General features: G+C 28.8%; 3 protein-coding genes across 11 annotated transcripts; 2 read left to right on the forward strand and 1 right to left on the reverse strand.

The window, feature by feature from the left end:
* Positions 1 to 411: 411 nt before the first annotated feature.
* On the reverse strand, positions 412 to 1,559 carry LOC122499035 (60S ribosomal protein L39). The gene is made up of 3 exons (XM_043607082.1): positions 1,422 to 1,559; positions 1,209 to 1,312; positions 412 to 523 (listed from the first exon to the last, which is right to left on the reverse strand). Exons 1-3 carry the CDS (start codon positions 1,422 to 1,424, stop codon positions 475 to 477), a joined length of 156 nt encoding a protein of 51 aa, XP_043463017.1. The 5' UTR covers positions 1,425 to 1,559; the 3' UTR covers positions 412 to 474.
* A 47-nt stretch (positions 1,560 to 1,606) lies between these two features.
* Positions 1,607 to 4,080, forward strand: LOC122499031 (jerky protein homolog-like). The gene is made up of 3 exons (XM_043607070.1): positions 1,607 to 2,329; positions 2,506 to 3,180; positions 3,257 to 4,080. The coding sequence occupies exons 1-3, from the start codon at positions 1,750 to 1,752 to the stop codon at positions 3,757 to 3,759; spliced, it is 1,758 nt and encodes a 585-aa protein (XP_043463005.1). The 5' UTR covers positions 1,607 to 1,749; the 3' UTR covers positions 3,760 to 4,080.
* A 567-nt stretch (positions 4,081 to 4,647) lies between these two features.
* Positions 4,648 to 27,447, forward strand: LOC122499029 (DENN domain-containing protein 5B). Of its 9 annotated transcripts, none has more exons than XM_043607066.1 (21): positions 4,648 to 4,981; positions 12,018 to 12,127; positions 12,615 to 12,835; positions 13,092 to 13,319; positions 15,317 to 15,788; positions 15,858 to 15,994; positions 16,071 to 16,258; positions 16,493 to 16,668; positions 16,751 to 16,962; positions 17,049 to 17,255; positions 17,338 to 17,346; positions 18,761 to 18,935; positions 19,051 to 19,315; positions 19,582 to 19,617; positions 21,173 to 21,437; positions 21,523 to 21,790; positions 21,877 to 22,189; positions 22,731 to 22,907; positions 23,071 to 23,281; positions 23,373 to 26,557; positions 26,924 to 27,447. In XM_043607066.1, the coding sequence occupies exons 1-20, from the start codon at positions 4,864 to 4,866 to the stop codon at positions 23,560 to 23,562; spliced, it is 3,978 nt and encodes a 1,325-aa protein (XP_043463001.1). In that variant the 5' UTR covers positions 4,648 to 4,863; the 3' UTR covers positions 23,563 to 26,557; positions 26,924 to 27,447. The 9 variants fall into 9 exon arrangements, with proteins under 9 accessions (XP_043463001.1, XP_043462996.1, XP_043463002.1 ...); XM_043607061.1 differs by lacking the exon at positions 19,582 to 19,617 and adding an exon at positions 20,302 to 20,409 and having other exon boundaries at positions 13,095 to 13,319; XM_043607067.1 differs by having other exon boundaries at positions 13,125 to 13,319.

Here is a 27,447-nt window from a genome sequence, read left to right on the forward strand (position 1 = left end):
AAAACCTTTTGAAAATTCAATTATTTCTAAAAATCTACGCTATAATGCTTTCAATATTTAATTATAATCTAAAATTTAATCAACAAATTTTTAAATAATTGAATTCTCTTGACAAATTTTAATAAAAATTTAATAAATTCATTTTTTGAGAAATTTAATAAAAATTGTATTTAAAATAATTGAAATTCTGCCAAGAATTTTATTAAACTTTTTGAAAATAATTAAAATTCGGAGAAAAATTTTATAATTTATAAAGATGATTTAATAATTGAATTTCTGCAAAGAATTATATTATTTTTGAAAATAATTGAATTCTTGAGATTCAAAATTCAAATTGTTTTAGTGTTTTTTAAAAGAATTTTATAAACGGAAAATTAGAAAAAATGTGGTAAATAATGAAAACAATGTAAATTAATTAATATAAAGGAAATTCATTTATTAGCCCATAATCGACATTTGATAAATTAAAGTTGTTTACAACTTTAGCTTGGTACGTCTCCAGTGACGCCTCTTGGCGTTATATCTGAAAAAAGAAAAAATATTCATATTTTAATAAATAATCACAACTAGAAACTCAATGTTTAAATATTTTTAATATATCAACTAGATTTTAATTTAGATATATATGTTATTTATTTTTACTTTTCTAAGCAAATATATTTTTTAAGTTTTAAACGAACAACTAAACGAAATTAAATCCTTTACACTAAATACTATTCTGGTCAACACAAAAAATTTCTGACAATCAAATAAAGAAAGTTGTATGATTCTCTTGAATTTTATTTTTTTGGAATATCGTTTTGTGTATTAAATTTATGTTTGTATTTATCATGTAGTAATAATATTTAGAGCAAAAATGTCCATTTCAATTCTCAGAATTTCAAGAACATAAAACGTTTCGAAAAGAAATACTCAAATGTTTGTTATAAAGCCAAAAAAACGTGAAAAGCGGTTAATATTTCAGATTATTCGTAGAATTTGATTATTTTTATAAACATGTAAAAACAATCTAGCTTCTACAACAAAAAATCAAAATAGATTCAACGAGTCAACCATAAACATAACCTTAAATGTCAATCTCAAAAAATATACATAAAAACTGATAGATTGAAAATGAATTAAATGTAATAAAATAATTGCAAAATTTAAATTAATTCTAACAATAGAACATAATACTATTAATAGCGATAAAAATTGAGGAAACTCACCTGATTGTATTGCCTGTTCGCATTCTAACCCACTGTGGAATGGGTCTGTTTTGTTTCAACTTTTTCGCAAGTTTGCGCTTAATAATAAATGTCTTATGGGCCGACTGAAACAAGAAAATATCAGAGTTTAATAATATAATAAGTTTTCACTTACATCTTGAAGGATTAATAAGATTAATTTGGATTTTTATGAAGAGATAAAATTTTACACACCATTTTGCGTTCGTAGTTTTACGAAGAAGGTCCACAGAAAAGAAAATATTAAAGAACTGCCACTCAAGTTCAATTCCGGTTAAGCGAGCGACATCTGTGTCATCTGTCGCTTAGGGTTCCGCTTGAAACGAACGTACCTGAAACTATGCAACCTTGTCGAACATCTATCTGCTTGCTTGGTTTATGGTGAAAATGTCAACAAGGTCAACAATATCAACATAACCTTTTTGTTGTTTAGTAAACGAGTAAACAATAATGAAGACTGATGAATGCGATTTTTAATTCGTATGCAATTGAAAGTAAATAGTGTAGAAAATAAGAACAAAAAATGTGCAGTCGCCAGCAAAAGCCCCATGTGTTTCTCCCACTATGTGATAAATTGAAAATCATCGAAGCTGTCAATGCAGGAAAAACAATTTCGTCCATAGCGAAACACTACAATATTTCTCGAACAGCAGTTGGTGATTTAAAAAGAAGAAAGAGAAGTCTGAAAGATGTAAGCAATCTGAATGAAATAGCGTTGAAAAGGAGAAAGGTAATTAAAAGAGTTCATAATGAGGAGTTAGAAAGAGCAGTATTAATGTGGTACAACGAGAAACGTGAAATGGGTCTACCATTGAGTGGTCCGATGATTTGCGAGAAAGCACTCTTTCTAAATGACAGGTTAAACGGTTCAGAAAAATTTAAAGCCACCACTGGCTGGTTGGACGCTTTCAAGAGACGTTACGGTATTAAAATATCGCAGGAAGAAGTAATATTCTCAAGTGGAGATGCTGCAGTCGAAGTGTGTTTAGAATTTCAACAGTTCATTAAGGACGAAAATTACGATTTGAGTTTGGTTTTTAATGCAGATGAGAGTGGGATGTTTTGGAAGAGTCTGCCGAATGGAAAAGAAGAGAATCCACAAGGTATATTTGCAGAAATGGCAGAAATTCAATTATTATCAAAAGTAATCAAATTCTTCGCAGAAATTTAATTATGTTCAAAAATTTTTAAAAAATCCTCGTCTAAATTTCAATTATGTTTAGAAAAAAAATTAAAAATTCTTCTCCGAATTTCAATTATTTTCAAATTTATTCCTTAGGTTGGAGGGACAGCAAAGAAAGAATTTCAATTCTATTTTGCGCGAATGCAGATGGTTCTTTCGCCTTACCACTTTTAATAGTCGGTAAATCTTGGAGTTCGCGATCAAGTTTCAATACTGCAGAGAATATGCTAGAGCTACCTGTTATGTATCAAAATCAATCTGCAGCAAGCATGACGTCGGAAATTTTTCTCGATTGGTATACAAATATTTTTATTCCATCAGTGCTGGAAATGCAGGAAAAAACGGGAAATCACGGTAAAGTTTTACTATTAATTGACACTGCCAAGTGCCATCCGTCGGAGGAGATTCTCAACTCAGTGAATGAGAATTTTCAAGTAAAATTTATACCAACGAAAGTGACGCTATTAATACAGCCAATGGGTCAAGGTATTATTGAGAAGACAAAAAGGATCTATCGAAGAGCTTTAGTTGAATCTTTAGTGAGTTTTGATGAAAGCATAACTGTCGATGAGTTTTTAGAGTCCCACACAATGGAAGACTGTTGTTTTATACTTGCCAGTGCATTTGAATCCGTAAGCGTTTTTCACTTGAGAAATGCCTGGAATAAACTCTATGGTACATCACAGTTCGATGAGAAGATTGTCGATCACGATGACGAGACGATGGAGGGATTGTACAAAGGCTTCTGTCAAATGCTGAACAACATAAAAGGTAATTAAAAAATATTCATACTGTCTAATGTCAAATTTATCCAATTGTCAAATTTATCCCATTTTCAATTTTTTAGGTTTCGAAAATGTTTATCCAGTGAGCATCAAAAGGTGGCTAAATGCAGATTTGTACGATACAGGATGGGAGCCGCTACTTGACGACGAAATAATTGAATTTGTCACCAAAAAAGGAGATGAAACTGTTAGCAATGAAACGTTAATTGACAATTTATTTAACCAATCGTTCGAGCAGTCTGAAGATGAATCAAAAGAATTTAATAAATTTGTAGAGCAGCTTAAAAAAGAAAATGAAAATTGCCAAATAGAAGAATTCGAACAATCATCAGTTGTACCTAAGAATGAAAATTGTTATTCCAAAGAAATCTTCCAATCGGAGTCACCTGTAACTAAAATTGATAATCTTCAATCGAAAAGTCCTTCACAATCCAGAAAAATAGAAGGCGCCATTCAGTTTTTACATGATTGGTGCAAACAAAGAAAGGAGTACACACTATCAGATTGCCTGCTTTTGCGTAAATGGCAAACACTTGCCAGTAAAGAATCAAAGAAGAAAAATTAATTTATATTCTTCTATAAATTTGTTATTATAACATAAATTTTAATTTTAATGAGACATCTTGAGACTGATTTAATTTTAAATCTTTATAGATGTACCGTGCCGTGCGTAGTGTTGCATTCGAGAATCTTTCATTTCATAAATTAAAAAGAGCAACCTACATGTATTTTTCAGGAATTTCTGGTTTTCTTCTATTCTAAATTATTTCTCGTTTAAATGCATCACTAATCATGTGATTTTTAATGTTGTATAAAAATTATATTTAGTGTTATAAAACTGTACAAGAGCAGAATTAATAATATATTTGCATTAAATTAACGATTATCAAATGTTTTAAATGCAATTATTATTATTTTCGAATAACCCGTAATTGATAGTATGTACATATTAGATAAATAATTTTTTAAATTCTTCCACAATTATTTAATATAAACTAGCAAATGATACGCGCACCAAGTGAATTTCATTATTCTCATAAATAATAAAATGTTTCTGAGAAATTCAATTATTTTCAAATCAATTTTAATAAATTTTCCCGAAAGAATACAATTAATTTTAAAAATATTAATTATATTCGATTATTTTCAAGAATTTTAATATAAATTCAATTATTTTCAACAATTTTGATGAAAAAATGTATTATTTCTACAAATAATTGAATTCATAATGATGAAATCCGACAAAACTCGTTGTTTAATTAATTAAAGTCAAATTCAGGAGTGAGATAGTAGTCGCCACTGTTACTGATAGAAAAAGATAGTGTCATTCTCAGTTTGATTCCCAACCCTGATTGTAGCGATAAAGTAACAATCTACCTTACCATTGTCAGAGAGGAGTTGGCAACACTGTGCGCATCCGAAGTTAACTTCAGCTAGTAGAGTAAAGATCAATTGTTTTCCTCCAGATTGAGAATGACCCTCCTGACAGTCGACCAGTCGACAGAGCGAGGTTTCTTCGCTTTGTGTCAACATCAGCTGTTGTTTAGCTCGCGCGTGCAATGACAGTTGTGAAGTTGTGTGTTTGTATATGTGTTTTACAAATCGTCTGTGACGTGAGTGAAAATGCAAGTCCTTGACAAGTTAAATGACATGTGCTCCTGAGTGAAAGATGAACGGGAGTTTAGCAATATTACGTGGCCCCGAACAACATCCATCTAGGTTCGCGGATTACTTCGTCATCTGTGGCCTGGACAAGGACTCGGGCCTCGAACCCGATAAATATTTTGGTAACTTGAATCATTGTTTTTAAATAACTTCCCTCTTTATTTCTCTCATTAAAAAAACAAACATTGGGAAACACGTGATTACAATAATATTAAAGCAAACTTATTTACTTTCGCAAATATCGACTTTTTTTCTACTGATAACTTTAAATCAACAATGATTTTCTTTATTCGTTGATTCGTTTTTTTTATTCGTGATTTTCAGATAACTATACTTTTTTGAAGCCAATGACAAGTTGTATTGTTTTAAATTTTATTGCAAAGTGGATAAAATAGATTGATGAATCGGAATTTTCGAAAATTACGTAAAAGTGAGCAAATAACAAGTGGAAAAAAATGTTTTGAAGATAAATACGGCAGTTGAAGTTTTAGATAAAAGCGATGACATGAAATACAAGAAAGGGAGATAACTTTTAGAGTCTCATAAAGTGTGTTTGTTTTGCGTGTGATTGCCCCACATTTTCCTTTTTAATAGGATTTATATTTTCGAGAACAAAACAATTTTCCACATTGTCAAACGAATATCAATACTTTCTTGTGCATTCATTTCCATCGAGAGTCTATTAATTAAAATCAGTAATGTGATAAGGCAATTTATTATTTTTCATTTAATGATTCATATTAATTGGAATTATAGTTGAAGGCGATTATTATTCTCGTACAATAGTTGTTTTTGTTTTAAGGCAAATAACATTTTTTGTTCATTGTATGCTATTCATATATGTTTTGCTTGAATACACAAAATGATTTGATGAACTTAACCAACTGTGACAAAACGAATGTCAATTTAGAAAAGAAAGGCTATTTACAATTTCTCCAATTTATATAAAAAAGTAACTATATTTATTAGAAGTTATAAAACAACTTTTTTGTATAATTATTTTTATTAATTGTATTATAAAAATAATGACTTCTTAAAATATTAAATTACTTTATGCTTATTATTTACATCTGATAAATATCGAACGAAATATAAAATCGCAAGAAATTGTTTAAATATTTTAAATTGTCATTCAATTATAAGTTATTTTTATTGCTGATAATTGCAATTATTTCGTTTAAATCTGTTTGTTCGACGGAATTTTCATTTCTAGTTACAGATGTTCTCATTTTGTGAAAGTTCGATTATTTGTATTGTTTCGTTAGGTGTAAAAAGTGAAAAGGATTTTCCTTGTCCCATTTTCTATAAACAAGACGCTCTGATTTCAACTCATTGTCCTCTTGAACTCAAACTGCGCACGCAAACAATAATGCCCGCAGGAAGTGGCAAGGATCTTCCTGAGAAATTGCTGTCCTTTTTAATAAAAAAAAAAGATCATAAAAGGATGGTTAAAATTTCTAAGAAGCTAAAGTGTACTTTTTACATAGGGGCTTTAAATAGAGAAAGAATTTCGAAAATCTCAATTGTCAAACTAAATTTCAAGGCACAAAAGATGTTATTCAATAAATGTTGAATTATTATATTTCTTGAATAAGTTTACTTTATTTAAACCTTTGCAATATTTTGTATAAATTACGGTTAATTTTTAATTTCCTTAAATGTAAAACTAAATTAATAAATAAGATTGTTTTAATTTAAAGAAGATTTCTGTCAATATTCTATTTAGACACATTTTCAAACTAATTAAAAATAGGCACAATTCTTTCAGGCTGTGTTAAAGAAGAACCTTTGTTCTTTCAGAGCTGGACCACTTTCCAACTCGCTTGATGGAAATTTTTTTAATTAGACTGCCACTTTTATTAATAAATTCAGCATTGTGGAAAATGTAATAAAAAAATAGGAATTCGCGTTAATTATAATTAAATTTTTATTTTATTTAAAAATGAAAAAGAAAAAATGTGCTCCTCCCATTATTCGAAATGTGTGCGGAGAAAATTGTCCGCCAAAAAGCAGGAAGTTGATTCATGGTTAGTGCCTATAGAGTCGTTTCTCAAGTTGTGTGTGTGAAAGGGAGGTTTTTGAAAAGATGCTAGAAAACTGCAGCTGCGCCACCCTTAGATGTAGACCTCACAGCACGTCATTTTCAACGTTTAAAATTGTCTCATTTCTTGAGCAAACAGTCGGGACTCCTGAGGAATATTGCAATGTGTTTCAAACCGAGGTCACTGGTCGCAAAGAGTTATAAATAATCTCTCTTGTCTAAATAAGAAAATCTCACCGTAAAAAGGCAAAGGCTGGAAAACAATGTATTTTCCGTGATAATTAGTAGTGGATTTTATTATTTAAATTAGTAGATGATAATTATAGTATTATTATTTAAAATTAAATTTTTTTAGAAGTATTAAAATAAATATTTCAGGGCTCGAACTATAAGTACTGTAAAAGTCAGTTTTTTTGAAAAAAGGTCCGTGAGAAAAGACAAAAAGTTTGTAAATTGTTCGATAAAATAATATCAATAATCAATATAGTTTTAAAAAGTTAATGATACAATAATAAAAAAAGACTTTGTACAAAAGATCTGATTCTTTTACGAATTTTAAAAGGATTATAAAATTAATAAAAAGTAAAGGTGCAACGTTGGAGAAATATTAAGTGATCGAGACAATTTAAAGTCATTATAAGGGCGGTGACAGGATGGGTTGGTCGTAAGAAGTACTTATTCAAACGATAAAGTCACACACGATTTAATGACCAATTATTATTGGTCAAACGATACATAATAAAATATATTGTTTTAATATACTGAGTTGAATATCGCTACAATAATATTTCATTGTTCTCGTATTTAAATTATTATTTATTAAATGTATTGTAAGTTATCAATTCTGCTTTCCTAAATGGAAAATAAAATAATTTTATTTTGAAAGATGATTCAAGTAATCTAGTTTACAGTTTCATTGAATGCTCATTCTGAAATGAAATAATCTCGCCCAAGTCCCGATAATTAAACTCGACGAATAAAAATAGTTGTCATAAAAGAGGTCGCGCAAAGTTAAGGTCAAAGTTGATGAACGTAATTGATACGGCCCTTAAGCCGTCTTTGTTGTAGAGAGAATATATAGAAGCTTCCTGACAATGCAGAGGGCAATTATTTATTTAAGATCTGCTTCACTATCTTCACTACACCAATTTGCTGCCAAGTTTGCAACGGGACGTTGTCTTCTAGTCATGCAAAATTACTTACATAGGAAACAGCGTCAAGTCTATGGTTATTTTCAACTAATTAGAAAATTCCACCTAAATTTCCTCATCCCATAAAGACTGAATTTTAGTTTTAATGTTCAAAAGTTGAAAATTTGAATAAAAAAGAACCTTTTAATTTCAGTAACCATCGAATAGTCTCGCGAACTAAAAGTAAACTTTTGATTCATTTCATTCATTTGCCTGTTGAGTTGCTTCTGACAAGAATTAATAAATGGCGTTTTTATTGAATGATTCGTTTATTTCGAGTTTCTTTCTTTCCTTGAAATTAATGATGAAATATATAAATCGAGTCTGTTCTTGATATTATTTGAAAGGTTTTAAAGTCCTTTCGCTGAAAAACCGCAGAGAAAATATAAAAATATGCAGGTGGTGGTAATGAGGTTATGGTTTGAGAAACAATTGTGTCGACGGTGTCGACTTTTAAATAGATCTGGCACTTTGTGGCCTGCGACGAATGGCTTGCGCCTTAAACTAATTTCAAACACATTTCCGCCCTTTAAAACATGTATACGATGTATACTTAAAAGTCGAACCCTTCTCGTATGAATGACCCCACATGATGACATCATATTGAGGGGAGAAACTTATTCGAGTAGCAAGTTGTTAAGAACAGACTGATTTTCACACACGTGAGACAATACGCTTTAATTTCTTATTATACTTTACTTTTCAGGTGAATGTCTCTTTTTTAATATTGAATTTTTTCAGACTGACCTATTAATTACCATCGAAATACTAGAGATAATAAAAATTATTTTAAATAGTTTGTAACACTTCCACTAACTATTTCTTTGACATTTTAATATCGTTGCATAGTTAATTGATTATTGTCATTATTGTTTACCTATTGGCCCGTTGTTATTCATGTCTAAAAATCCAAATAATTTTTGAAAATATGTAAAATTTTTATGTTTAAATTTTTAGAGACGAAAAAAATAAAATTTTAATGGTTGTGGATTATTTACATAGTATTCAAACTTTTATATATGATTTGAGTATAATCCCGTTTAGTGCAGTTTAGTGCCTCTGGCGAAGGGTTTATAAGCTTGTACTTGATCGTCGAAAATATTGAACAGTGCGTGAAAAAAGTAATCGATACAGTCCCTGGTTTGGTTTGGCTAAACTTTTTACACATTGGTTTTCTGTTCACTCGATTACTTTCTTCGTTTTCAATGGCTTCATTTTTCGATTTAGGAAAGGATATACTCGATGCACTTTTTAAGTAATTTGATTAACTAATTTGTTAAATTTGGCATAAACAATTTTTTTTATTTAAAACTTAGAAAAAGCTGATAAAATTTATCTCTAATTTTTAACTAACATGTACAAAAATTAAGAAACTTTATTATTTTAATACTTAGCTGCTAAATTGTTTATTTTTTTTTCAATTGGGAATAAATATTTTTATGTTTATTTGAACAGTTTGCTTTAGAGTGTAACAATTTTTATTCAAATAATATTTAAATTTGACAAATTTTAGAACTTCTTTTGTTGTAAGAAAATGTATAAATAATATAATTAAAAAAAAAAAAAAGTGTTCAAAGAAGACTCGTTCACTTTGGCCCTGAAATTAGATTTCGTTTGATATTTTACGATTCAAGGTTCAATTTCAATTGTTGTTTATTCAATATATTAATTCAAGTATCTGTTTGGTTCTTTGTTTTATGAATTTCAATAAAGGAAGGGTTCGAAGCCATCCAACCAATTTGGCAGATAAATTGCTTACACTGTAATACTGTAAAAAGAAGTGCGACATTATTAAATAAATTCTTTGTAGATTTTACTATATTTCAGGGTTGCCACGCAACTTGGAAACCTGGAAAAGTCAGGGAATTATTAAAAAAAAAAATTGGAAGAATTTTAGTTGAAAATTCTAGAAATGAATAATCGTAATGATGAAAAGAATTTTTGAAGAAGTTACAATAACAAAGTAGCAAGTTTTAATTATTATAAAACATGAAGGAATGGATTGCTCCGAGTCGAAGACTCGGAGTGATCGATATCTTCATGTTTTATAATAATATTGTTATTGAATTTCAAATTTTTGAAAATTTTAATTTCTGTATGAAAAAATAATAATGATTAAATATTTATTTAAAAATGAAGTAATATTTTTTTATTTTCCTTAGAGCATCGAAATATTGAGGATATTCCAGGTACGTCCTAGGGATATCCTCAGTATCCCGATGAGAGGGTTTAAAACAGTTTACGCTCAATTACCCACTTTGATGAAGGATATGTAATTTGTTCGATGAAAGAGCGAAACAATTTATGCATCTCTATATTCTTTCTCTTAAGTAATTTAATGCCCAATTAACTATAAATTATATAAACAACTTTTCTCCATCCCAGTAGCAAATATACTTTCTTTGTTACAAAAAAATCACAATATCATTTATTATAAAAAAGTTATTTGTCTATTAAAAAAATAAATAGTATATTTTCTGGTTTTTTTTGTTCATCGATTTTAGATAAATTTAGAAAAAAATCAGATATCAACGGAGTAATTGACGATTGCTGTGGGGTTGATTTTCGTTTCTCATCCAGATTTATCAGATGTTCTTATCAAATATAAATCGTTTTTTTCTGGATTCCTTAATTAATTGCTAAAGTTTCCAAATTTGGAAAAAATGAAAACAATTAAGAAATTAATAATTTTATATTGTTGATTAATTTATTACTGAGGATTTTTTGTTAAAAATTGTATTTTTCAAGTTCTTGTGTACAGAAACCTTTCTAATTGGATATAATGTTCAGCTTGATGCAGTTTTCAACCGGAGATTGACCCGCTGCTCGAGGTTCAATCGATTTTGTCCTTTAATTAGCAATTTCCACTGTTTTTTTTCACCAACTTTTGTTTCAATTATCGCATTCTCGTTTCAATGGTGTTTAATTCAGAAAATATTTTTAAAACAATGTTTCTAAATTTTTTATAGAAAAATTCGCACAATATCCCTTGTGCTTTTTTATTTAAACAACGAAAATTGAAATTTTGCAGAAAATAAGCCGCTTTGTATTGAAATATATGCTAACTTATTGTCAGCTGTATTAATATCCAGTTGAACCATTTTCCTGAATTATTTGCAAACAACGAAACTTTTCCTATAAAGATGATTATTGGCGAAAAATTTCCATCTCCTGGCATGCTGCCAATGTTAACGGTGCTTTTATTTCTTTCGTATCTGAAATACAAAAGTGGAAAACGAAAAGTGTGACTATTGAGTTTCCTGTCAGAAAATACAATAAGACTGTCGAAAGAATTTGAATTTTGACTGCTAACGAAAATTTCTTTTATGGCTGTTTATTAAAATATTTTAATAAACTAAAAAATTGTTTGTAAACGAAGAAGAGTGCTCAGAATTGTTGAGCATGTTTCTTTTTCCTCTTTTGACGAAATACCGGAAGCTCTTTAGATTTTTAGGCATACACTCTCGTGCACTTGGAGTCGTGCCAAAAGTTGACAACAGGCCCATTCAGGTCGAGTTCCGAACGATACACTTGCCGACGTGGCTGCGATTCTAATTTTTTTCATTTTTTCTCCCCGTCACTTGAAGACACATTGATCAATAGGCAGAAAAAATCGTCTCTTTCACGAGCCAATGTTTGACGAAATAGCAGAGGATGCAATAAGACCGATGAGTAGTCTGCCGAAGGAAAGTATTAGTCTTGAGGGAATTTCTAAGGATTCAGGGGATTCAGTATTTTTCTTTCGTCTCAACCGTCTCAACTCTCCAATCTGCATGGCCAGTATCCAAAATTGTTTCTTCAGTAGAAAATTCTCACTCAACTTCTTTGCCCATATTCCCTTCTTTTAGTTTGAAAAATTCTCTTTACTTATTCTAGTTATCCATTCTTTTATAAAATTGTATTAATATCGAATTTTTTCTTTTTCAGGAGATTCTTTGCATAGTACACCGTTAGATCGAGCATATAAAAGTAAAGTTTTAGGACATTATCCGGATTCTGTGCCATGGAATCCATTCGACTCACATGCAGTTTGCATGGTAAGAATTTCACTCAACATTTAAATTAGATATAGAGATAAAATAGCAAGAGAGGAATTTAATCAAGTCCATACTAAATAAAAAATTATTCTTTTGGCGCATATAGTTTTGGATATATTTTGCAGGCCTCGTACTCATATCTACAAAAACCTACTATTTAATAGCTTTTTTACAATTCGCTATTTGGATACTTTTTTTTATTTGTTACACTAAAAGCTACTTTTTTCCATGTTTGAGAATTTACAGTACTTTCAATTTGTTAACAGTTGAAATAGCAAAATTATTTCAAAAAATTTTAATAACGTTTTTGGAAAAAATTCAAAAAATTTTAATAAAATTCTTTAAAACGATTCAATTAGGTATTTAAATATTTATTTAAAAAAAACTATTCTATATTTGAATGTAATTAAGAAATACTACTTTTTTTCTGTGTTTAAGCTTCTTATTGGTACTTTTTTAAAATGAATTTTGTTACTTTTCCGTTTAGTTGTGTCTACCGAGCGGCCTCCGATTTCGCACTCAAAAACACGCGGTGGAGCCGATGTTTCACTCTTTTGTTCTCACGAAAGAAGACGGACACAGAACATATGGTTTCAGTCTCGTCTTCTACGAAGAATGTCGAAATCGGAAAATCTGCGCCGCTATGCAAACACTTCAAGCTATGCACATCACAGAATTAAGCAGTGGCCAAAATGGCTCATGCAATACGTAAGAAAAATAAATCATCAAAATTAAACTCTATGATTTGTTTTCCATATTTTTTAATTTTTTAATATTTATAAATTACATAAAAAACATAATTTGACTTTTATTTAAGTTTATTTATTTGTTTTAATTAATTTGTTACTTTGCCTTCCTTCTTTGTTGTTTCACTGTGAAGAAAGAAGGAACGTTTTTATTTTCGTTATTTTAATTTCGTTTTCTTTTTTGTTTCTCTTTCCTTTCTTTTTTTTTATCTATATAGAAGTAGTGAAGAAGAAGAGAATTTTCTTTCTAGTCAGAAGAAAGGTCAAGAAAATCATAATACAAGATCATTGCCAAGACATTTTAAATTATCGGCTCATTCACCTGGAGCCGCTTTAGCGTATTATGACTCGACCAAAGACAAATTATTAGTAACAAAATCGATAACCTTGCTCTGCCAACAACCTTATCTTCATGCTGCACGAACTTTTCTCACGAATCTCTACAAGTAAGTTTTCAAGAAATATTTTTATTTTTCCTCGAATTGCAACTCGAGAGACGTCAAGCAAAGTTGTGCGTTTTTAATTAAAAATCGTGATGTGAATTCGCATGAATGAAAGTTAAAAAGGAAATGAAAATATCCTTCAGGGCTGCCACAGGTCAGGGAATTTAGGGAAAAGTCAGGAATTTTTATTAAAATACTAGAAAAAAAAGTAATTTTTAGAATTCATGAAAAAATTCTGAATTTTAGTGTCTTTTTTGTTCGCCTCATAAACTATTAAATTACCACGAACTCTGATACGAAACCTTCAATTTTTTCAATTTCTAACAATAATTTCTTTTTAAATAACTTCATTCTTCAAGAACTGTCATAGAATAATTATTTGTAATTAAATTTTTTAATATGTACCTATTTAATTAATTATTAAAAATAATGGATTTATAGAAGAATTTTAATTTAAAAAGCACCAAAAAAATTACATTTTTGTGAAGTTACAAATGTTTGCAGAAATTGAATTATTTATTTATTTTCAAAAGTAATAAAATTCTTCGCTGAAATTCAATTATTTTCAAAAATTTTCCAAAAGAATTCAATTATTTAACAAATATTTTAATAGAATTTTACGCAAACATTTAATTATTTTCATAAATAATAAAAATTTCACAAGAATTAAATTATTTACAAATTGTTTATAAACGTCTTTGCAATAATTCCATTATTAAGTTAAATAATTAAGTTTTTTTACAGGATGACAATTATTTTCAAAAAATAAATGATTAATAAATAAAATTCTTTTTGGGAATTCAATTTTTTTGTTAATAAATCATGAAATAAAACTCATGACCGAATTTCAATTAATTTTAATACAATTTTAATCAAATTTCTCGTAAAATGTAATTATCATTCTTAAAAATTTTATGGAAATGCGTTGTTGTATTTAAAAAAAAATAATTTAATTCTCGTAGAATTTTCGAATAAAAATTAATTTAAAAATAAATTTCAGTTAAATTTTTAGATAATTGAATATTAAAAGCATTATATAGAGTGAATTTTTAGAAATAATTGAATTTTAAAAGGTTTTAAAGTTCAATTCTTTGAAAATCTGAATCAGAATATTCTTTATGGTCAGGGAAAAAGTCAAAATTTTGTCTGGAAATCATTGAAATATAAACTTGTAAATTGTATCGAGAAACATTATTCAAAGAAAATTTTTAGTTTATAAAATCTGCGCATATAAATATAATTTTAAATATTTTTGCCATTCATTTCTTAATAAAATGTGTAGTATTAAAATTAATTTCATTTTAAAAGGAGAAATAAAATATTTTTGATGAAAATGAAAGTTGACTATTTTGCCAAGTTGCTTTTAATGGTTGCACAACCAGTTCGACACAAATTATTGATTGCAAAAAAAATGAACTAGGTGATTACATAAAATCCAGAAATGGAAAGTAAGTTATTTCTCTCAAGTGATTAATAATGATTTCTAAATGGCAGTATTTTTTGTATTCTCATTTTTTAACAATGTCCTACAGTTTTTCAAATTCTAATGTTTCTGACAGTAATTCCAATCAATTCCAATTGTTCTATGGTTTAATTACTTTAAATACGTACATTTGTTAAGTAAGCTAAAATAAAAGTACTTAAATGTTAGACTGTGTATTCCTTGTTAATTGACAAAGTGATTGCTTAAATTTTATTAGTTCTCTCGTTGTGCGTATTGACCTTGGAAAATGAACTGAGTTTCTGAGTTCCTATTATGAAATTGCAATATATCATGGCAAATATTTAATTTTGTGGTTTTGTTCAATTATCTACGTTATTGGACACTGTAAATTGTTTTATATTAATACAGAAATATTTGAAATAAAGAAAATATAAATCGACTTTTTTATGTTTACTGATGATTACAAAATGAAAATTAAAAAAAAACCTAAAATAAGTTTTCAAGCGTCACAATAAAATAATGATACCTAATTAATAAAATTTCTGTTTTTTTACAGATGCGTTCCTAGACATCCAGGGCCAGGGCTAAGTTTAGAATCATACGTTTACAATCTTCTTTACAATGTTCCGGTTCCCCTATCTGGGAAATCGTTAAAATTTTTCGTTCCGAATGACGAACCGGCAAAATCTCCATTGGATTTGGTGATTTATCAACCTTCCCTGTCACAGGAATTACCACTCCTCGATTATCCAATAAAGGAGATGTTTTCTTGGCTGGGAGTCGATGTTGTTATTCAACTGTTCACCTGTGTCCTTCTGGAGAACCAAGTTTTGCTGAGGAGTTCCGATTTCCACAAATTAATGGTCGTCTCTGAATGTATGACTGCACTTCTGTTTCCCTTCTCCTGGCAACACGTCTACGTCCCCATTTTGCCCGCCAGTCTCTATCATTTTTTAGACGCCCCTGTGCCTTTTATTATGGGTCTCCACGCTCAAAGTGAGGGAGGAATTTTGAAAATTGCCAGCGAGGTGAGTACTTTTCGATATTACTTTTTTTGTCTCTTTTTCTGAATTTCAATACAATTACCGTATTTTCAGGCGAATTTATGTTATGTGGATATTGACAAATCGACGAGTCAATTTCCCGAGGAATTACCCGTTTTTCCACATAAAATGCAATTCATTGCTGAAATTCGATCTCTTCTGAATAAATACAAAGTACCTCACTTGGAAAAGTAAGTAAAGCGGAATCTTTTTTTTTTAAGGAAAAATATTTTAATTGTATTTAGCAACAAGTATTTTTTTCTCCAGGACTGATACTGTTGTTATGAATTATCTGAATGGTGATATCATGACGAGTAGTTTAACCCTTCCTGGTTCCGGAATTCATCTTCCCCGAAGAAAACATTCCTTGCACGATGTCCTTGATTGGGACAGACCTGAACCTCCAATGCAGACTGACGCCTTGCAAAGAATCGTTGATATTGTCAAAAGAACAGGTTCGTTTTACGTTTTTACAAACAAATTTCAAAATTATTATTACTGGCTTGCCACAAGTCAGGGAAATTTGAATTAGTCAGGAAATTTTATTAAAAGTACTAGAAAAAATTAAATTTTTAGACTTCATAAGAGAATTCTGAATTTTTGTGTCTTTTTTGTTTGCCTCATAAACTATAAAATTGCCAGGAATTCTTTTACAAAACCTTTAACTTTTTCCTTTTGCTAATTTACAGGAGTCACTTTGGATGATATTGAGTCGGCGGAAAATTTGACAAAAACTCAAAATATAACGTCCCATGAAGAATATCAAGAAACGCTCATTTTCAATAATGCGATACGGGAGATTTTTATGAATCGTTTCGTTCAGCTTTTTTCAAGTTACGACCATTTTGTTATTCATCCGAGTCAAGTGAGTGTCTATTGAAAATATCGCTTTTCTCGTGAAATTCTATTTTTAGCTCGTATTGAAAAAATGTTTCCATTTCTCTCAGGATAAGGACGAGTGGCTAAATAATCGGGACAGCATGCATGTTTTCGATAAAGCAACTTTTCTCTCGGATCAACCTGCTCAACATTTGCCCTTTTTATCCAGATTCCTTGAAACTCAAATGTTCGCCTCACTCGTCGATTGTAAAGTTATGTCAGCTTGGAATGAATTGGACTTCAATATTCGACTGTTCGACCAACGAATTTTTCAATTAAAGTAAATATCTGTTTTCTATAAATAATTTTTTCTACTTTTCTATTTTTTCCTTTTAACAAATTCACTTTTCAATATTATTTTTGTAGAAAAAGAGTTGGAGAAGGAATAATTCGATCACCTCGATATGAAGTCTGCACGAGTGTAACGGAAACGCAAAATTTGCTGGAACAGAGGCTGACTAACGTGGACTTCGAAGCAAGTCCTCCGACTGAAATAGTTCCACATAGAGCTGCATATTTTCGAAGTTTTCCTCTTTTGGATAGAACGGCCCTCAACAAAGAACCCGCCCAAAGGTATTCTTTTAATTTTAAGTATCTTTTTTCACTATATTTCCAATGTTTTAACACAAATTGTTTACTTCCCCGCTTTCCGCAGTATTCTTCGGTAAGAATAGTTATTTACCATTAAATTGTGCATTTTTTGTCGTTTTACCACGACACTGATATTGTTTTTAATGACAGGGCTCGAACTAGGTCCGTAACAGTGCGTAATTTCATTCAACAAGGATGAAAAGTTCGTAAATTGTACGATATAATTTGGAGAATTTTAGAGAAATTACAAATGATTGCAGAAAATCAATTATTTTCAAAAGTAATAAAATTTTATTCTTCGCAGAAATTCAATTATGTTCAAAATTTTTTTTGAATTCTCATCAAAATTACAATTATCTTTATAGAAATAATTAAATTCTTCTCCGAAATTCAATTATTTTCAAAAATTTTCCTCAATTCTATGAAATTCAATATCTACTATTTTCATCAAATTTTCCAAAAGAATTCAATTATTTAAAAAAAATGTAATTAAATTATACACAAACTTTTAATTATTTTCAAAAAATAATTAAAATTTCACAAGAATTTCATTATTTACAAATTTATTTATAAATTTCTTCGCAATCATTCAATTATTTTCATAAATAATTAAATTTTTACGGGGATTCAATTATTTTCGTAAATAATAAAATTATTTTTAGGAATTCAATTATTTTCATAAATAATAAAACTCATTGCAGAATTTCAATTATTTTTAATACAATCGAATTTCTCGAAAAATGTAATTATTCTTAAAAATTTTATTAAAATTCGTCGAAAGAATTCAATTATTTGAAAATTTGTTGATAACGATTCTTTATATATGGGAATTGAATTTTAAGAAACATTCAATTATTCAATAAATTATTTCTTTTTGTATTTAAATAATTGAATTCTCGTAGAATTTTCTAATGAAAATGGATTCAAAAATGAATTTTAGTTAAAATTTTAGATGATAATTGAATATTAAAAGCAATATGGCGTGAATTTTTAGAAATAATAATTGAATTTTTAAATTAATTTTTTTGAAAAAGTTTAATTGAATTTTTTTAATATTATTTTAAGTTTTTATTTTCTAATTTTTATTTAATTGAAGAATTTACGAATAATTGAAATTTCGTAAAGAAGAATTTTAGTTAAAAATTCTTGTAAATTATTTTATTATACTCGGTTATCTTTAATTATTAAAAAAACACAAAGAAATCGATCACTCCGAATCTTCGACTCGGAGTTATCGATATCTTCATGTTTTATAGTTATGAAAAATTGAATTTATAGTTTTAATAAAATGTTTTCTTATTTGACTCGGACTGGTTATATTTTTGTCACTAATTGGTCCGTAATTTTTCATTTTTGCCCCGTAAAGTCCGTATTTTTCGTATTTTTAAATACTTTTACTGGTTCGAGCCCTGTAAATGATGATTTTTGATTCCTTAGTTGATTTGTAGTAAAAATTAATTAGTTAATTAATTGCATTCTCTCATCAGCAGTAGAAGAGGACAAACCCAGTGGAAATACAAAATGAAAGCTCTCGAGTCAAATGGAAAAGTAACGACACCGCAAGAAACCCAGTCGCCCAGACCGCAGTCGAAATTTTCCGCCGACCTGAATCCAGCTTTAATTGCTCAAACGAACTGGACTTTCGTTGAAACCTTGTTGAGGGTAATTGCAAATTCCAAAAAATACAAATAATTAATTTTAATTAAAAAAAGATTGAAATACATACCTACAAAGTTAATTTACAATGAACTGAGTGATTAATTTTTAAAAATTGTAGGACTGTAAATCGAAAACGAAACGGATGCTGGTTGAGAAAATGGGATCTGAAGCTGTGGCTCTTGGACACGGAGGTGAATCTCTTTCGGACGTGGAGGAAAATACGTTGGTTGCGAGTCTTTGTGATTTGCTCGAACGCGTTTGGAGTCACGGTTTACAGAACAAGCAGGGAAAGAGTGCTCTTTGGTCCCATCTCAATATGTATCAGGAACTGGAAGACGCTAACGATACTTCAAAATCAGTCGATGCGAATTTTCTCTCTCCTGGTATGTAAACGAAATTTCTTCATTTCCTTCTTTTCTGTTATGAAGAAAAATGTCCTACATTTATTGAAAATACACTTTTGACAATTTTACCATTTTATCCATAGTGCAAACTGCAAACATAACACACAAATCATTTTTATTTATAAATGATAAAACACAAAAATTAATAAACGATTCCAGTCAACGCAGTTTTTAAACTGTAATTATTAATCTCTCATTTTACGTTAAGTGTTAAATTAAATTTCAATTTGATATTGAAAATGCAGCGTTGGCTTGGTGCGTGCTTCGGAAGCGGCTTGACTGTACGTTGCTCAACATTCAATCCTTTTAGTTTTATTTCACTTGCAATATGAGTAGTTTTTGTGTGACATGACTTTAAATCGAAAGGATTTAACCTTTTCAATTTTTTGTTTTCATTTCAAGAGTTTTAAAACTTTGCACATTTGTATATATGAAAAAATAAAACTTTCTTTCGGTTTTATTTGCACACTTTTTTGTAGTTTTAAGTGTTAAGCACCGCTTTTGATGTTTAGATATTAGTTTCACAAAATCGCAAACTTCTTGCTAACGGCGATGGAAATAATAACTTTTCTAACATTGTACAAACTTTTCCAAAAGTTTCGAAATTTTTTTATATATTTAATATGTTTAAAGCTGTATATTTCAATTTTATTTTCTACTTCTGACTAATTTTCTGCCTTCTAACATATTTTTCTTTTACAGACAAATTATTTTAGTTTTAAATTAATTTTCGCTCTGGAATTTAGAGGAACGATCTTTTTATTCTTTACGAAAATTCCTAGTATTTTTTCTGAAAAAAATTTTCATTTTTACTTTATTTTATTAAAAATTTTTTATTTTTAATAAATTATTAGACTGTTATTAATATTTTATTTTTATTATTATATTATTTTATGATTATTAATTAAAGTTTAATTTAATTACTTTTTGTTAATTTGTTGTGTTTATATTTATGTTGTAAATAGCAAAGAAACCTTCGACTAACTATTTTGGGTTGACGGACCGTTTCGTTTCGTCTTTAAAGGAGAAAAACATTTATAAAATCGCTACGTATATCAAGAACAATTTTAACGGTAAGCCGTCGCCTTTGGCTTCACCGAGACTTGTTTCTCTGCTCGATGATATTTTCCATAAACGACAAAATAAATAATAATAAATATTGAAAATAATCGTCATTTTCAAACCAAAAGTTTGAAAATTTATTAACAAATTTTTCCATTGGGCTTGTAACACGCACGTTTAATTGCATTTTGGTGGATTGTACTTTCATTTACTGGCATGTCTTTTATCTTCTAACAAACTAATCTATTTAATTTATATTTTCTTTACAGATTAATATTTTTATGATTGTTTTTATTTAGGAAAATATCTTTATTTTAATAATTGTACAAATAAGAAATATTTTTTTTGTGACAAGGAAATATGTTTTGTGAAATTTACCTTTTTTTTCGTTTGAATTTATGTAAAAATGTATTTATTTGCATGACGACGCTAATAAAACAAGGTAAAAATTGTAAATTACAGTTAATTTTTGAATTGAAAATTTTTGTTATTGCTCAAGTTATGATTTTGAATTTTAGACAATTTTTACATGAAAATAGTCAAGTGCATGTAACTTTTCAATTTACCTTTTTTATTTTTAATAATCTAATACACCTATTGATAATAAAAATACTTTTTCATGTATTATTTCGCTTTCGTTTTCTTTTTGTTTGAATTTATAAACAGATTTTGAGAATAATAGTTGCCTGCTGGATTTAAATGAATGCATTTTGGTTTGAATAATAAGTATTTGAAAGGGATGAAGAATTGATGAATTTTCTCCTGAAATCTTAGACTTATCGAACCTGGCTTTGGAAACGGACGTTTCGCCGACGAGAGGAACTGAAAGGAGTAGAACGCCGGTTGAAAGGAAATCAATAGGTCCTGAACAACTAAGACCTCTTCCCGAATCTTTAATCTTCGATATTCGAAATGTTCAAGCGATGACGGATATAAAAACTCACATTGGATACGCCAGAGCTTGGGTGCGACTGGCGCTCGAGAAGAAGCTACTCTCTCGACATTTGAAGACACTTCTCACTAATAGCGGATTGTTGAGGTAAGACGAGAATTTATCATTGCTGTATTTCTTATTTTTGAATTTAGTACTTTGGAAAATAATAATTCTGCTAAAATTAAAACAGGAACCAGTACAAGAGATCGGCATTTTTGCGCTGCGAAGAGGAAAAAGAGCAATTTCTGTATCATCTATTGACACTGAACGCTGTTGACTACTTCTGCTTCACTAATAATTATCCCTCCACAAAATTACCGTACAGGGTCGTAATATTTCCGAGCAGAAAGGCAAGCGCAGCGACAACTTCCGCCAATAGTTGGATTGCGATTTCCGGCACTCTCTGCGAGACGAATCCTGTTCCAATACCGAGAGGAGCACTCGAATTTGTCTTTCATGTAGGTTTTTGATTTAATACCAAATTTAATATTTTTATTTATTTATTTTATGCACTAATAACTAGGTATCACTGTTTTCCTTTTAGCACAAGAATCTGGGCGTTTTGTCGACTTTGCGAATTGGCCACGACAATGCGGGAGTGTCTCCAAAGTGGATGGTCGAGCACGTTGTGGTGCGAAACGAAGTGACGGGGCACACTTTTAAATTTCCTTGTGGACGATGGCTTGGTCGCGGTATAGACGACGGTTCCACGGAAAGACTGTTGGTGGGAGCTTTAGTTCCGAAGAGTATCGACAGTGAGGAATTGGTGGAAACGTGTTCAACTCCTCCACGATGCAGATCTCCTAGTATTCCCAGAAAACCTTCATTGTCTCAAAATGAACTTCAACACATGCTTGGTATTAAAATCAATTCTAGATGTAATTTAAAAAGTTTTTCTTCTTTTTCAATAATGGAAATTGAATATTTAATAAAAATAATAATCTATCTTTGATATTAATAGAATAATTAATAATAATAGTTTTTGTTTCTTTCTTTTTTTCTAAACTTTTTTAATAATTTTTCTTAAATGTTTTCAATTTTAAAATTAATGTAGTGAAAATCATTGAATTCTTGCAAAATATTTATCAAAAAATTTTCAAATAATTGAATTCTTTCGAGAAATTTCATTTAAATTGTATTGAAAATAATAATTGAAAATGAAAAATTCTTTAATTTTTTAAATTTGCTGGTAAATTAATAAAGAAATGAAACTAATATTTAATATAATAAATTGACCATTCTTTCAAGTTTCATCGAGATTGGGGAAAAAGTCAAAATTCTGTCTGCAAATAAAGGAAAAACAAAAACAAATTTTAATGACAACTCTGGATTAATTTTCAGTTGAGAAAATTAACTGAAATTCGTAAAAATACTAACAATCGATTGCATAATTTTTAGGAGAGGCTGTGAATTCAATAGTGAAATTTCATTATCGAAGGGATCCACAGGAAGGATCTCTGACTGCCTTACTTTGTGGAGAAGGCGGTCTTGTTCCATCACTCGAACAGATTTTTCTCTTTGGATTTAAAAACCAGAGGATATTTGGTCGCAACTTTTTCGTATGGGATTATTTTTGTAAGTATCGAAATAATTGATAAAAAAATAAATTTTGTTCAATATTGTTTTTCAGCAAATTTTATGTTTTGAATCTGTTTGCATATGAACTTTACTGAATATTATTTTGATGTTTCGGTTGCTTGGATTAAGAATATTATTTCTATTATTCTTATTTTCCCAGTGCGAGTGAAGGAGAATTTCGAAATGACATTACTTGAAGAAATGGACCAGTACTCGCAGAGACTCGGCAGAGACAGAAGAGGTCACATGGAGAGCAGTCACAGATTCGCAATTTTGCGATGCTATTGCCACTTGATCGATCAAATAAACACTTTCAGTCAGACCCTTGGAAAGGATGGAAAGTTCCAGTTGTTCGTTTGCCTATCCGCAAGGTTAGGCACATTTCTTAATAATTTTCAATTTCTTTTCTTCTTTTTTATTATTTTCCCAAACAGTTTCTTACACAAGTTTTAATTTTTGTAGAGAACAACTACTGCATCCGATGCTGCGTCCGATGAGCGAGGCACGAAGCACAGTGGAAATGTACGAAGAGCTTTCCTTTCTCAGAAACGCAACGTTGCTCACGTTCCTAATTCAAATTCTTGAGCCTCTCAGTGAATTTCACATTGTTCTTGAAAAAAGTCTCACTCATGGAATTTCCAGTCTCTGTTAATTCGTGGATCTTCCGATAATTATTCCTCGTCGCTAATTTCCCAGGCAGTACAAGATTAGTTTTAAGAAATTATATAGAATTAGATTGTTAGCGGGGGGAAAAAATACTCCGAAGCGAGGTAACCAGAAGCTTCGCAAATTGAAAGTTCAAATTTTACGACCTTTTTACATATATTATATTGAAAATCGTTTCCAGTGAGAAATTCAAATTCGAAATTTAAAAAGAAAATGTGATTTGAATTTGAAAGCGTCGATTTGACTCTCAGTCCTAAGATGAAACCAAAGATATGATCTTTTGCACTATTTCGTTACCGCGTGATTGACATTATTTTACGAAAATACTCATTTTTATTGCTGTTGATCTTTTTTCTTTACATGTAAGTGAGAATCTCGATAAAGATTTTATTTCTTTCCGCATGTCGTGTAAATAAATAAATGTAGTTAGAGAATTATTTTATTTACTTTTAGTTTGTTTTTAAATCTGTTTCTAATCAATTTCTTTCAAAATTGGAAAATTTTTCGATTTTCTCATTGATTTAAAATCGACTTCTAACTTTTTCTTTTATTGTAAAGTGAAACTGAAATTGTAAAGTGGACTGAATTCTCATATTCTAAAAGATATTAAAAATTAAAGGAAGTTTAAATGATTTCAAGCAAGCTAGTAAATTGTCTATTCTATGAAACTAGTGATTCAAATGTCTCGATTAGATATTGTGCACATGTTACGTAACTAATATTTTAGCATATTCAGTTTGAAAGAGAACAGAACTAGGAATACGTTTGTCCTTGTTTGAGAGAAAAACTTTTCTACCCTCTTTGTATGCGATGTTTGTTGGTTAATTGTAAGTGCATTTTAATGTCCTGAACACCCGTGAAAGTGAGAATATACGGATTTTGTACATAAAAAACGTCCAAATGCACAATAAAAAATAAAGTAATATAATTAGTCATAAAAGTGATTATGGACCAAAACGTAATATCGATTTTGGTGAACGTGTGTGATTTTTGACATTCTTCGCTCTCTACTAACTATTTTTTAAAAAATTCTATAAAACTGCCCAAAATGTTTCAAAGTAACAAAAATATCTCATTTAAACTTTTAGCCCTTTTCAGTTTATTGTTCAACAAAGTGTTATTTATCATTCGTCTAAATAATTTCTCATTAGAAATCTTTTTAATTTTTCTACTTTCAAATTTTAAATATTTTTCCAAATTATGTCCAATTAAATGTCTGTTTTTTTCCTTCAATTATGTACAATGTACAACTTTGTGCCCAAATCTCATACTCAGGAATAATTTTCTTCGTTCGATAAATATTATCATGTGCCAAAAGTGGGTTTTTCAAAAATGAGTTTTTTTCAGCAGCAAATTAGAAAAATCATTTTATTCAGACATTTTGAGAAAGAAAAAAAAATTTGATATTTAGACAATGATGTCCAATGTGTATTTTAATTCTTTATTTTCACATAAATAAATATAATTAAAGAAAAAGATGCTATTAGAATTTAAGATAATTTATCGAGAAAAAATAGGAACTTTATATTTCAATCTCGAGTTTCTTAACAACTCCAGATTTGTTAAAAATAATAATAAATAATAACAATAATAAAAAATAAAAATTAATAATAATATAGTAATTACTACATTAAAAATTACACTTTTTTGCCCTATTAGTAAAAACGTGAAATTCTTCGTTAAAGTGTGAAAATTTTTTTATAAAAATTAAAACGAGTTGATAAAAGTAAATCAAGAATAAATTGTTAAACTTCTCTCGTAAGGGAAATTTTTTACTTGAGATTCATTGATATTTTTCCGATTTTACTAGTAATATTTTCGAAATGAAGATATTCATCAATTTTCAAATGATTTTCAGAATTTTAAAATTATTCTCGACATTAGCGGAATAAAAGTGGTTTTACAGAAAATTTTAATTGTATAATTACAAATGTGTTTTAATAAGTGAAATTGTCCTGCACTTTTTGTAAATAAAGCGTAACTTTCTCGAATACAATTAACAAAACTCGAAATTCACTTTGAGAAGAATGTCTATTATGTGATAGAGATTTATAGATGTAAATAAAATATATGTAATAGAAAATAAAATGTACAGTAGAGTAAAAAATTATATAACCTATACTCGAAATATATATTGACGGTGAAAAAGGTTCATATATTTGACTTGACTTTTTTCCAATCAAAAAACAATTCTTTCCAAATATTGTACAATTTTGAAATTAAAACAATTTTTTTACTGTTCAAATTTGATAAAGATTACAAAATCGAACTAAAATAAATTGATATTCATGTGACTTTTATTATTTTGATTATTAACGGACTTTGGTTGATTTTGGACTTTATCAATTTATAATATTTATTTCGTAATCACTCAAATATCTAATCAAAATTGTGTCAATTTTGTTGTTCCAAAAATAAAGAACTTTGCAAACATTTAATCTATATTAAAATTTTGTCATTAATTTCCAATCTGAAATTATAGAAGACAAAATTTTAAAAAGCATTTTTGCAAAGCATTAATAAACAAAAGAATACATGGGAATTTTATAAACTTTGTGATAAAAAAGAAATTACTTGAGAGGAGTAAAGTTTTCATATTAAAATGTCACATTTAACAATAAACAGGAACAGGTATTTACAAATGTGTTTAACAATGTATTTGTTATCGAAAATATCGATTCTGAGGTAAAAGAAGAAATTTCCCGTAAACGATCTGATAAGATTTTAATCTTTTGCGAAAAAAGAGTTTATAAATATTAAGTAATCATGATTTTAATTTTTAAAAGCATCTGTTTTAGATAGAAGAGTTTTAATCGAAAAATTCCCCTCATTCGCATTCGAGGCGATTATAATTCTTCCTTGTTAATTATTAGTAAAATAATTTTACCAAATAAACTGTAAATATGGCCAATTTTCTAAGTTTTTCATTTTTAATTGTTTGTGTCCTACTTCTAGTACAAAGGAATTTATCATCGCCTATTGTAAGTTTTTTACTCTAAATATTATTTACTTTAATAAATTTTGTCAATAAAAAAAGCGTCGTAAAATAATTAATAAAAATATTTTCCTTGATCGGTAAATCAAATTTTTTTTCTGGAAAAAAACGTAAATTAAAAATTTTTAATGTTAATTCTCGATATTATGGGCTAGTAAAAATGGTAAAAATTTATCACAATCAAGTTTTTTTTCTTACAAGTGTTAAAATTTCTTAAACTGCGACTACATAGTTGGAAATTTTAGATAGAATAATATATTAAAAGTACAATTTATTGTACAAAGTTCATTAATCATTCAAAATTTTAAGCCCCTGGGCCCCTGTCAATCTTACCTGTGAAATTCTTTTTCAGGTAGGTGGACAAAGCAGAATTGATGTTTACCAACCGGACATTTTGAAGTTTATAGAACTTGCTAGAAAAGAATATTCCGGAACTGTACAAAAAACATACGAACCTATTATTATTGAGGTTAACAGAGCTACCTCACAAGTTGTCTCTGGAATAATGTACAGAATTAATTTAACATTCGCAGCTAGTATCTGTAGAACCGGAATTAAAAATTGTCCTCAATTAGAAGGTGGAAAAGAGGACAAATGTACCTTGGAAGTATGGTCGCAGCCATGGATTGATAATGGTTCACCAAAGTATAAATTAATTTGTTAGAAGCGTAATATTTATAATTAATTATATAAAACGCATTCCTAATTAATGTATTTGAGAAAATTTTAATATATTACTAATTTTAATTTATATTTTATTTTAATTAATTACATTAAAGTATAAAGCGTTATTGTAAACATGTCTAAAAGATGTTAAAAGTAAATTAAAATATAACTTTTGTGGCCCTGAATAGGGTCGGTTGTTTTCTAAAATGA

Source organism: Leptopilina heterotoma, unplaced genomic scaffold (assembly GCF_015476425.1).
Source record: "Leptopilina heterotoma isolate Lh14 unplaced genomic scaffold, ASM1547642v1 Lhet_163, whole genome shotgun sequence".
Taxonomy (NCBI): domain Eukaryota; kingdom Metazoa; phylum Arthropoda; class Insecta; order Hymenoptera; family Figitidae; genus Leptopilina; species Leptopilina heterotoma.

What these genes read in the sequence shown, in the direction of transcription:
- LOC122499035 (XM_043607082.1), bottom strand. An exon ending in CGAACAGGCAATACAATCAG is followed by an intron (nt 524 to 1,208) that starts GTGAGTTTCCTC and finishes TTCTTTTTTCAG; the next exon opens with ATATAACGCCAAGAGGCGTC.
- LOC122499031 (XM_043607070.1), top strand. Translation starts at nt 1,750, where the DNA reads ATGTGCAGTCGCCAGCAAAAGCCCCATGTGTTTCTCCCACTATGTGAT. An exon ending in AAAAGAAGAGAATCCACAAG is followed by an intron (nt 2,330 to 2,505) that starts GTATATTTGCAG and finishes TTTATTCCTTAG; the next exon opens with GTTGGAGGGACAGCAAAGAA. An exon ending in AATGCTGAACAACATAAAAG is followed by an intron (nt 3,181 to 3,256) that starts GTAATTAAAAAA and finishes TCAATTTTTTAG; the next exon opens with GTTTCGAAAATGTTTATCCA.
- LOC122499029 (XM_043607059.1), top strand. Translation starts at nt 4,864, where the DNA reads ATGAACGGGAGTTTAGCAATATTACGTGGCCCCGAACAACATCCATCT. An exon ending in AAAGTACCTCACTTGGAAAA is followed by an intron (nt 15,995 to 16,070) that starts GTAAGTAAAGCG and finishes TTTTTTCTCCAG; the next exon opens with GACTGATACTGTTGTTATGA. An exon ending in CAACGAATTTTTCAATTAAA is followed by an intron (nt 16,963 to 17,048) that starts GTAAATATCTGT and finishes TTATTTTTGTAG; the next exon opens with AAAAAGAGTTGGAGAAGGAA.